Source organism: Macrobrachium nipponense, chromosome 2 (assembly GCF_015104395.2).
Source record: "Macrobrachium nipponense isolate FS-2020 chromosome 2, ASM1510439v2, whole genome shotgun sequence".
NCBI lineage: Eukaryota > Metazoa > Arthropoda > Malacostraca > Decapoda > Palaemonidae > Macrobrachium > Macrobrachium nipponense.
In genome coordinates this window covers 87,369,985-87,382,186 of record NC_087201.1, presented here as the reverse complement: position 1 = coordinate 87,382,186, position 12,202 = coordinate 87,369,985, and the positions used below count along the sequence as shown (strand labels likewise).

Here is a 12,202-nt window from a genome sequence, read left to right as displayed (position 1 = left end):
GGGTATGCGTAAAAAGTTTATAATTCTTTGATCATTGGAATATCCGTGCTATCTAGAAATCATTTCACATTGCAAATAAGCTCATACCACCCCCCCCCCCCAAAAAAAAAGAGGACTGTCTCCCAATTTCTTTTTCTTCAGACAATGTTCGAGAGATTAGGTCTACCTCACGGTACCTGCAATGATGATTACACGTTCGGAAGCAAAATGCCTTTTAAATACTCTCGCAAGGTAAGATTGTAACAACCTTTTCATTTTGTATCCTTCCTTTTATCAGATGTTTTCAACAATAAATAAAGACGATCTTTTCGTCATGTACGATGTAGCTTGAATACCCTTTCTTTTCTCTTTTCATTTCTGGGTAAGCAAAGTAAATCCATATATTAAATTAACTTTACGTAACCCCAGGTAAAGGTATTTCTGGGTATTAAGCATATTACATCTATTGCACCAGAAAACAGAAAAAACTTCATCATAGCACGTTATATACATACAAAGAACTATGTGAAACTGAACGAAAATCTTCTAAAAGAAAAAAAAACGCTAAGACGGTCGTTTTCTGTCATGTTCCCGCAGCTCTGCAACGAGCTTTGTTTTGAACGCGAGATCAGGAAGCGGTGTGAGTGTCGCAGTGGCGTCAGCCCGGCCTTCAACGCCCTGGATGATGGACCCACTTACTACTGCAATCGTAAACAGCCCGGTGACAGTGAGCGTCCTGGCTGTTTCTTGTTCTGTTCCTTGGTCACCTGTTATTTATTCATTTATTCACGTTTTCCCTCCCCATCCGCCTTCCCCCCACCCCACAACCCCGCCTTTTTTTTTTTTTACATTATTGGTGGCATTTTGTTTAATATGCGATTTCTGTTATTGCTATGTCCAGTTTGCTACTGTTATTCTTGACTAGTTAAAAGGATTTTGCTGACGAACAAAATAGTCTCACAAACTTAAACTTCAGTCGGTCTGACGATACTGGATAATAATATTTCCTATATCTTTGACCCACACATGGAGATATTCATGAAAAAATACAGCTTTCATTATCTATAAAATTTAGACGTATGCATTTTACTGTATAATAGTATATCATAAGAGATCATTCAACATCTACCCACATATGTGAACATTAAATCAAAAGTAATATAATATTTGGTCATTATCTATTTAAAGAAAAACTAATATTTAGTGAGAGCTTTTTTAAAGTGTGATTCAAATACTTGATAACAAAAAAAAAAAAAAATAGAATTCATTACTGACTCAATCATAGCTACTGTAAATACAAGTATTTGAATGTACGAGTATATTCTGTATCTGCGCAGATAACTTATTTGAATGAAGAAATTGATATGACGTCATATTAAGTAAAGATAATAGCACCACTGGTTGATCAATAAATGAAGAAAAACACAGTACGAGGAGTCCCTCGTACTACGTATATGAACGCTCAGGGTACACGGCAGCATCCAAGCTTTTCCATATGATTATTTTTTCCCACTTATTTAATTTATTTTGTTACCAGAGATCTGCATGGATATGGTCTCCCGCGATTATCTTGGTGGATATCTCGACTGCGGATGCCGTGAGGCCTGCAGGTAAGTGGGTGCCGTTATTACGTTTTTATTGAACTTGACTTCGGCGCCTGGCTCTCTGTCCGAGTCAAATCTCGTAACTCAATTTTCGACCTGTTCGCTTCGTCCGATGGACTTGAAATTCTGCACGGTTAGCCAACTTAGATAATAGGAAAGGTTTCAAACCCTTACTCCCTTCACCTTCCCCCCTCCCTCTTCCTTTCGTAATTTATGTGGTAAAGGTATGACCGAGCTAGACAAAACTTGGCATGTGGCCATCATTTGACCAAACTTTGATAATAAGGTAGGTTTCAAACCCATACATCGGTTCCCCCTCCCTTTGTATCTTATGTGGTAACCATTTGACTGATCTAGACAAAATCTGACAAGTGGTCATCATTTGACCCAACTTAGATAATACGGTAGGTTTCAAACCCATTTCCCCTTTCCCTTCTCCCATCCATCTTCCACCCTCTCTTTGTAACTTACGTGGTAACCACTAAACCTAGTGGTTTTCAGTCTGGGGCACGTCCCTCTTTGGAGTCGTCAGCATTTTCCGAGTCCTCGGAAAAAATAAAATTTTAAAAAATTATATTCGTTATTCTCTTAACAAGAGTGAGGAACTAACATTCAGAAGTTTATGAAAAATTGCAAAGTTATTACCTCATAATGTTAGTGTCCTATAGTCTACTACTCTAGTTGGACTCGGTCGGATTCTAAATAAGTTTGGATCCATGTATCCTTGTGAAGCTGCATTGTGCACGCTCGTTGCTCTCTAGACCTAACACAGAAACAGGCTGCATGTTGAAGAGGACTTACGCTGTCTCTGGCATTCAACAATGCATTCAAGACCTAGTAGCTAAGAAGCAGTGTCAAGTATCTCACTGATTCATACCCAAAAGATTAAAAACATCCCTTCTCTTTCATTTTCCTTTCAATCTGGGAGGGAATTTTACGTATAGATGCAAAGGGCGCGTGGAGGGAACGACCACCTCTTAGAGGGGAATAATAAGAAGGTTGAGAAGCACTGGAACCAACCTAGACAAAATTTGGCACGTGACCATCATTGAACCTAACTTAGAGAATAGGGTAGGTTTCAAACTTGTACCCACTTCCCCTTTCCCTTTGTAAGTCATGTGGTAACCACTTGGCCGATTAAGATAACATTTGACACGTGGCCATCATTTGACACAACTTAGATAAAAGGGTAGGTTTCAAACCCGTATCCCGCCCATCCATTCCACGACAAGTTGGGGCAAATAAACGCTACGGGTTTAGCATACCCCATTTCATGTACACTCGGCAAGGAATGTTAAGATACAGTTTTTTTAAATCTTCGGACATATAGTGTTCAATAATGCCACACCTGGCAACTCTAGAAAAGGGGCGGAGCTTCAAAATCGTAGCGTTTTTTGCTTTCTAGATTTCCATTAACTTTACACTATAAAGATTCTGTAGAGGTTCTTTAATAATTTATACTTGAATGTAGAAACAGGCTCTATATTATTCGTTAATGTTGGTTTGGTAACGTCAGTTCAGGGTAGAATATCGGTCATCCATTTTTAAAACCTTCTGTGAAACTTTATTTATAAGTAATGTTTGACACTAAACTGACGTAACATTCATGCGTAATTGAAGACGGATCTTAAACAATGAGAGAAAGTGTTCTAAAATTTGGTCAGTACTTGTGGAAATCGTGAGGAACAATACAGTAAAGAATGAAATATTATGACGATAGAGAGAGAGCGCGCACACGCATACGCCTATCGATAGAGATACTTAATTCATTATATTTACTTTGAGAGATTAAGTGACAATATTTTTTTCAAATGTTTCAAAAGTGGGGAGAGAGAGAGAGAGAGAGAGAGAGAAACTTGGAAGTGAAGGAGAGAGAGAGAGAGAGAGAGAGAGAGAGAGAGAGAGAGAGCACAAGCATAGGCCTATCTATAGAGATACTTAATTCATTATATTTACTTTGAAAGATTGAGTGATAATATTTTTTTCAAATGTGTTTCAAAGAGAGAGAGAGAGAGAGAGAGAGAGAGAGAGAGAGAGAGAGAGAGAGAGAGAGAGAGAGAGAGAGAGAGAGAGAGAGCGCCCACAAGCATAGGCCTATCTGTAGAGATACTAATTCATTAGATTTACTTTGAAAGATTGAATGATAATATTTTTTCAAATGTGTTTTAAAAGAGAGAGAGAGAGAGAGAGAGAGAGAGAGAGAGAGAGAGAGAACAAAATATGCTTACGTGAAAGCTTAGGCCTATTTATAACTACTTAATTTCATTATATTTTCTTGGGGAGATTGGGTGGTAATATATATTTTTAAAGTATGTTTTAGAAGTGGAGATAGAGGAGAGATAGAGATGAGAGAGAGAGAGAGAGAGAGAGAGAGAGAGAGAGAGAGAGAGAGAGAAATTATAGTATTGGTGACGGACTTGTGACGGGGAAAGGCAGAAGAAAGAGGTGTGAGAGTCGATGCACAGATACCTGGGAAACGGGGTGATATGGCTGCCAAGATCGTGCTGCACTATGCTAGATAAAATTTGAAGGATCAGAATATTCAAGTCAATTCTCTAAGAAATTCATACCCTAATCTTGATTTCATTCGACAGTTGCCATAACATTCAAAGATTGCAAAAAGACGTGGAAAATTTTAGACACAGGCTGCGGTCATTCTTGCTCTCTTGATATAATCTGTACTTTTGAAAATCTGGTTTCATCCACAAATCATTCCCGAAAAAAACTGTTAAGTGAAAATAGTTATTACCACAAATAACTCAATATGTATTGCACAGGCAATTAAAGTTTTATATCGTGCAAATAATGCTGATGTGTTGGGAGATCTTTCAGCCTCGCAGCAAAGAAATGCAGTCGTGTAGGGCTGTAGGCTACTACGAACTGCTTTGTATGGGAGCATATAGCCAGAAAATCTTTGAGCTGACATGCGACTTTAACCTTGATAAAGATTTATGCTTAATGACGGTAGCTTTGTAAACAGCAACTAGCATTCGATCCATGTCAACGTCAAAGCAATCAGTGTGAAATCCGTTACGTAAGCCAGTAACCAGTGGGCAGTGACTCGCGCTTTCCCGCTCGAAGTTCTAGGGTTCCTCCACATCATAGAAAACGCTCTTGCGGATGCAACTAGATTTGCTCAACCTACCTTAGCCTTAGCAACATTGGCTGCCATTGACGTCAGCTAACATTAAACGCTTTGGAATACAAGCATGAGTTTGTAAAAGCTAAAAATAATTGCATTCACCATTTACAATGATACAATGATATCCCCGTTCATAAAGGAAAACGAGTATATATTGTCGTCGTGATACATAGTACTACAATCAGAAATTCACATTCTATCTACCAGATCTCTATGAACGAATCCATCTGAGAAATTCCAATTACTTCGGACATATATCGTGTTTTTAAGTATCTGAACGGTTTTGCTTTGCAGTTTTAACTAATATAATATAATTTGCAGTGTATTTTCATATTCTAGATTAAATTTAGCGATATTATGTCTTTTCAGTAAAAACAAATGGGAAATTCGATGAACGAAAGCTAATGAAAACTGTATCTTCAGTTTTCTTGTCGAGTGTACATTATACCATAGAAAATTATTACTGAAAATCCTTTCCTTTCCCGTGATTAATAATTTTGTATGAAGGTTTGTGTTTAGGTTTACTGGGGGTGTGCTTAGTTTTAGTGGGGGTATGTGTTTAGGTTTAGTGGCAATGTGTTTAGGTTAAGCATGGGGTATGTTCAGGTTTAATGGGTGCATGCGCACAGGTTTAGTGGGATGTGTTTAGGTTTAGCAGGGGGTGTATTTACGTATAGTGGGGGTGTATTTAGGTTTAGTAGGGATGTACCTATATCTAGGTTTAGCAGGGGGTGTGTTTGTGTTTAGTAGGGTTGTGGTTTGGTTTATTGGGTCTGTTTCAGTTAGGTGAGTGGTGCGTGTGCTTAGGTTGAGGGGGGTTAAATGGGACAGTCACCACAATAATGTCTAGATAAAATGGACTGACATACAGTAATACCTGGATAAAAGGGGCAGTCAGACCAATAATACCTGGATAAAATGGACAGTCGCCATAGTAATATCAGGATAAAAGGGAAAGTCAGCACAGTAATTCTTGGACAAAAGGGACAGAGAGTACAGTAATACCTGGATAAATAGAACAATCACCACAGTAATATCACCTGCATAAAAGGGACAGTCAGCATAGTAATACTTGAAGAAATGGGACAGTTACCACAGTAATACCTAGATAAATGGGACAGTCTAAAAAATAATACCTGGAATGGATAAAATGAACAGTCACCACAGTAATACCTGAATAAATGGGACAGTCAGTAGATTAATACCTGGACAAAAGGGACAGTCACCGCAGGGATACCTGGATAAATGGGACAGTCATTAGAGCAATACTTGGATAAAAGGGACAGTCACCAGTGGAATACCTGGATAAAAGGGACAGTCACCAGTGAAATACCTGGATAAAAGGGACAGTCACCGCAGTAATACCTGGATAAATGGGACATTCAGCACAGTAATACCCGAATAAAAGGGAAAGTCATTAGAGTGATACCTGGATAAAAGGGACAGTCACCAGTATAATACCTGAATAAATGGAACAGTCAGTAGCGTAATACCTATATAAAAGGGACAGTCACCGCAGTAATACCTAGATAAATGGGACAGTCAGCACAGTATTACCTGGATAGAAGGGACAGTAAGTAGAGTAATACCTGGATACATGGTACAGTCAGTACAGTCATACCTGGATAAAAGGCAAAGTCAGTACAGGAATATCTGGTTAAATGGGACAGTCATCACAGTAATATTTGGATAAGTTTACAGTCAGCACATAAATACATGGATAAAAGGGATGGTCATAACAGTAATATCTGGATAAATGGGACAGTCATCACACTAATATTTGGATAAAGGGGACAGCCAGCACATTAATACCTGGATAAAAGGGATGGTCAGAACAGTAATACCTGGATAAATGGGTCAGTCGCCAGGCAATACGTGTATAAATGGGAGGATCAGTAAATTAACACCTGGAAAAAAGGGACAGTCACTACAGTAATCCCTGGTATAAGGGACAGTCAGCACAAGAAGGTGCTGGAAAATTCTTTTGAACCCTTCACTGTTTACCTGGGTAGTGCCGGGTTGGTCAGCTAGTATAGCATTATATATCGAGTAACAAGCAAGAATTAAATTCACGAATAGGTAGGTGATACCAGCTCAATTCATATATACTATATGTATATGTATATATATATATATATATATACATATATGTGTGTGTGTAATATATATTATATATATATATATATATATATATATATATATATATATATATATATATAATATATATATACATATATAATATTAGGAACATGGATATAGAGGAAAAGATCTTAATTCAGCGATTTTTTCTTCAACAGAGAAATGAGATACCACACGCAAGTGACCTCTAGCAAGATAAACCCACAGTATTACACAAATCTACACCGAGACAGGAAAGCTGTTAAGGCTCTGTGTTCAAAGTAAGTGTGTCATAATTGTCATACCTATACCTATATCGCATGTATGTAAACTTATCTCTCTCCTGTTTTTCCCTCATATCCCGAGTCCAAAATGACCGAAATCAGGTCATTATATATATATATATATATATATAGATATATATATATATATATATATATATATATATATATATATATATATTATATATATATATATATATACATCTAATAAAAGGAGCCCATAAAAACACCAAAATGTAGAGAGAAAAGTACTATATTTCAGAGACTGCTGTCTCTCTCTTCAGGTATATGAATAAGAAAAGTTTACAGAAAAGGTGGTATTTATACCAAGAGATCCGTCCACAAGTAAGCCAATTTAGGTCACCCCCGCTGATAATCTTCCTTTAATCTTCTTAAGCGTTGGTTCAATGAAAACTTCGTCGACGACATCTGAGATCCACCCGCCTTTTGAGATGTTCATTACCTGCTTCTCTTTTATTAAGGCCGATTCCATCATTTGACTCTTGTACCGGCAGTTGCTGCTATAAATCACACGTGACAAATTCCAGTTTATTCTATGGTTATGTTCATTTATATGGTTGAAAATAGCCGAGTTCTGTTGTCTATACCTAACTGACCGTTTGTGTTGTATTAATCTCTGGGGAAGTGATTTACCTGTAAATCCGATGTAAGATTGGTCACAGTCCTGGCATGGGATCTCATAGACCCCAGAGTCTTTGGGAGATGTCTTTTGTTGGACGTTAATCAGGGATTTGGCTAAGGTATTTGGGTAGGTAAATGCAAAAGGGTTGGATTTCCCAAGGGTGTGGGTTATTCTGTTAATCGTCTCCAGGTGAGGAATTTTTATTTTATTGTTGGGCGTGTCTCTGGTCTTGTCTTTAGGGGGTCAGTAGAAAATTACGTTTGCTTTTTGAATTGCTTTCTCAATTATATGGTCAGGATACTTTAAAGATGAAAGTTGCTTGCGAATTACTTCAAATTCTTTTTCCAGGAATAAATGCAATAAAACCCAAAAACATGCTGTGGATGAGATACGTGGATGACATCCTAACATTTTGGGATAATAAGTGGGGTAATTTTAATGAATTCCTCTCAAAATTAAACGCATTAGTGCCCAGCATCAAATTTAAAGTTGAATGGGAAACAGACAACAAAATTCCTTTTCTTGATGTTTTAATAATCAGAGACACGACAGAATACAAATTTACCATATACAGAAAACCAACGTTCTCACTTTCATATATTCACTACTTTAGCTATCACGACATTACTATCAAGATAGGTGTAGCTAGCAACCTATTCTTAAGAGCCTTACGAATTTGTTCCCCAGATTTCCTGGAAAAAGAATTTGAACTAATTCGCAAGCAACTTTCATCTTTAAAGTATCCTGACCATATAATTGAGAATGCAATTCAAAAAGCAAACGTAATTTTCTACCGACCCCCTAAAGACAAGACCAGAGACACGCCCAACAATAAAATAAAAATTCCTCACCTGGAGACAATTAACAGAATAACCCACACCCTTGGGAAATCCAACCCTTTTGCATTTACCTACCCAAATACCTTAGCCAAATCCCTGATTAACGTCCAACAAAAGACATCTCCCAAAGACTCTGGGGTCTATGAGATCCCATGCCAGGACTGTGACCAATCTTACATCGGATTTACAGGTAAATCACTTCCCCAGAGATTAATACAACACAAACGGTCAGTTAGGTATAGACAACAGAACTCGGCTATTTTCAACCATATAAATGAACATAACCATAGAATAAACTGGAATTTGTCACGTGTGATTTATAGCAGCAACTGCCGGTACAAGAGTCAAATGATGGAATCGGCCTTAATAAAAGAGAAGCAGGTAATGAACATCTCAAAAGGCGGGTGGATCTCAGATGTCGTCGACGAAGTTTTCATTGAACCAACGCTTAAGAAGATTAAAGGAAGATTATCAGCCGGTTACCTGAAGAGAGAGACAGCAGTCTCTGAAATATAGTACTTTTCTCTCTACATTTTGGTGTTTTTATGGGCTCCTTTTATTAGATGGAATTCTGTTGTTACAGAACATTTTTACCAGTCATATATATACATATATATATATTATATATATATATATATATATATATATATATATATATATATATATATATATATATATATATCCATAAATCCACGGTAGAAAAGCGAGTTAAAATCTGGGGACTTGGAACAAGTACTTTTGCAGTATATTCTACATTTTCAAGTTCACGCCGAATATAAGAGAAGCTGACGGACCTTTGTATACAAAAACTGAAAAGGGGGAGGTTTACAGGTTGTTAATCTGGGGGCCGCGTTCTTTAAGCAAAAGAGACAAGGAGAGAGAATCAAGGGACAATCCAGGATGAAGATTTAAATTCCTTGCTGACATGGCTTCAATAAAGATGAATTCCAACAGATTCCTTTTGCGGTGATCTTTGACCCTGCAGATTATCGAGGAACTATCCCCGTTAATAGCATGGCTTGTCTTAATCCATTGATCTGCAATGCCATTATTCATTAAACCTCTTGATAAGGCATATTTGTGCTGAGAGCATCTCCCCTTTAGATCTTTGGATGTTTGACCTATGTAAATTTTATTACATTCTTTACAAGGAATACTGTATACAATATTGTTTGAATTTGACAGTCTATTCTTAATTAGTTTATTTCTCAAATGACTATTCTATTTAAATACTAAGTTGATATCAATAGTTTTTAAAATGGGTAAAGCAAGAATGAAATTATGATGAAATAGTACAGAGAATATTCTTTTTATTTGTTAATACTGGTTGGATTGCAATATGTCTTATTTGCTTTATTTTTACAAATTTCCCCCCAAAAATATGAAGGGTAACAATGAATTTCCTATTATATCAATAATTTTAAACTCATTTTCCAAAAATTTAGGGCTACAAATTCTAAGAGCTCTAAGATACATACTGGCACCTTAATTTGTTTATCATGGTTAGAGTAAAAATGGATACATATATGACAAATTATTCGTGGGTGTCCTACATATTTTATTAAAAGAAAAATTGGTGTTATTTCTAATAACTAAGACATCCAAAAATAGTATGCCATTATTTTCTTCATATTATATTGTGAATTTTACGGATGGTTCAAGATTTTTAATTGTATGTAAGAAATCAGGAATATTTACATTTTCTTTTACAATACAAAAACAGTGGTCTACATATCTAACCCAAAACACCTTAGAGAATAAATTTATTGGAATAAGTCTAAACTCAACTCAAAGAACTCCCTGTAAATACTAGACAAAAGTGGCGAAAGAGAGTTACCCATGGCCATACCAAATATTTGTTCATAAAAATTACCATTGAAAGTGAATTTACCGTTTTTTTTTTATACAAAAGGGATACCAAATTAATAATGACGTTGGTAGGTAATTCTAGATTATACAAGTCCAATAGTTGTGATAAATATTGAAGTAAGTCATCAATCGGAACTTTAGTAAATAAAGATGTTACACCAAAACTGGTTGATTTGTCATTACTAGATAATTCAATATAGGATAGTCTATCACAGAAATCAACTAAGTTTTGTAAATGGGAATTTGAAATAGTACCCAGAATAGATGATAGTAATCTAAGTAGATATTTAGAAAGTTTATAGCTAATAGAGCCGGTCGAACTGACAATGGGATAATAGGGAAATCTCTTTTGTAGGTCTTTTATGTTTTTGTATATAAAGGTCCGTCAACTTCTCTTATATTCAGTGTGAACTTGAAAATGTATTTTATACTGCGAAAGTACTTTATTCCAAGTCCCCAGTTTTTCACTCACGTTTCGTGCTACATTATATATATATATATATATATATATATATATATATATATATATATATATATATCATATATATACATATACATATATATCACACATATATGTAATTATTATATATATATATAATATATATATATATATATATATATATATATATATATATATATATATATATATATATATATATACATACAGACACATACGTACACATATATATACACATATACATTGATAAGAATCCATGTTGCTCACTATATATATATACTGATATATATCCATTGTTGATCATATTATATATATATATATATATATATATATATTATATATATATATATACACATACACATACGTACACATATATATACACATATACATTGATACGAATCCATGTTGCATCACTTTTTTCGATATCAAGTTTATTAATTTTATGTTCTTTACTCCTGCCTTTGTAATCATTGTAAAATTTTCTCAAACATATTTACACGATTGCAGCCTTCGATAAGATAATGCTTTGCGAAAAATACATAGATAAATCCCAAATCTCCTTTTGATTATTTATTAGATAAAGTATTACTTTGCTAAATCTGCTGCGTAATTAGTTTACTCGTTTGCGACTTCATTGTTTGCAAAGTTTTTATTACTTTTATTAATCATTTCCATGTCAGTTGACGGATTAAAAGCAGGAGCTTTTAGTTCCTATAAAATTTTTATTTTTGTTTATTTAATATTACTTCAGGTGCATTTTAGCTAGACTGTCTTGCACAGTCTGTGTTCGGTATCTTGTATTTCACAAAATATTTTGTCCTCCGTACCACTGCTGAAGTAACTTGCTGGAGAGGTTAGTGTTTCAACTTTCCTTATTGATATTTCTGATGCTTCGTTTTTATACCAGATTCTGAGCCTGTTTGTATTCCGTGTCGATTTGTGATTTGGTTGTGGGCTAACACGCATAGATATTCACTTCAATCCCATGGTTGTTTTGGAGTTATTACACCCTAACCCAACCTAAATTCTCCCTTAACTCTGTCTCCTTCCCCCAGTAAAAAAAAAAAAAAAAAAAAAAAAAAAAACAAAAAAAAAAAAAAAAAAACATATGATATATATATATATATATATATATATATTATATATAATATTATATATATATATATAGGTATATATATATATATTCCGGAATTATCCTTTTTATTTATTTATTTATTTTTCCGTGTCAGAAAGAAAAAAACTTTCTCTACTGACAGCCTTTTTATATTCC

The 12,202-nt window shown here is 35.2% G+C and overlaps 1 protein-coding gene across 1 annotated transcript in view; it reads left to right on the top strand.

Annotated features, from left to right (window-relative positions):
* LOC135221243 (uncharacterized) overlaps positions 1-12,202 on the top strand; it is a 49,103-nt gene that overhangs the window by 34,080 nt on the left and 2,821 nt on the right. The window contains exons 20-23 of the mRNA XM_064259058.1: positions 142-231; positions 577-706; positions 1,517-1,589; positions 7,023-7,124. Coding sequence (XP_064115128.1) covers positions 142-231; positions 577-706; positions 1,517-1,589; positions 7,023-7,124 — 395 coding nt within the window. The remainder of the gene's footprint in view (positions 1-141; positions 232-576; positions 707-1,516; positions 1,590-7,022; positions 7,125-12,202) is intronic.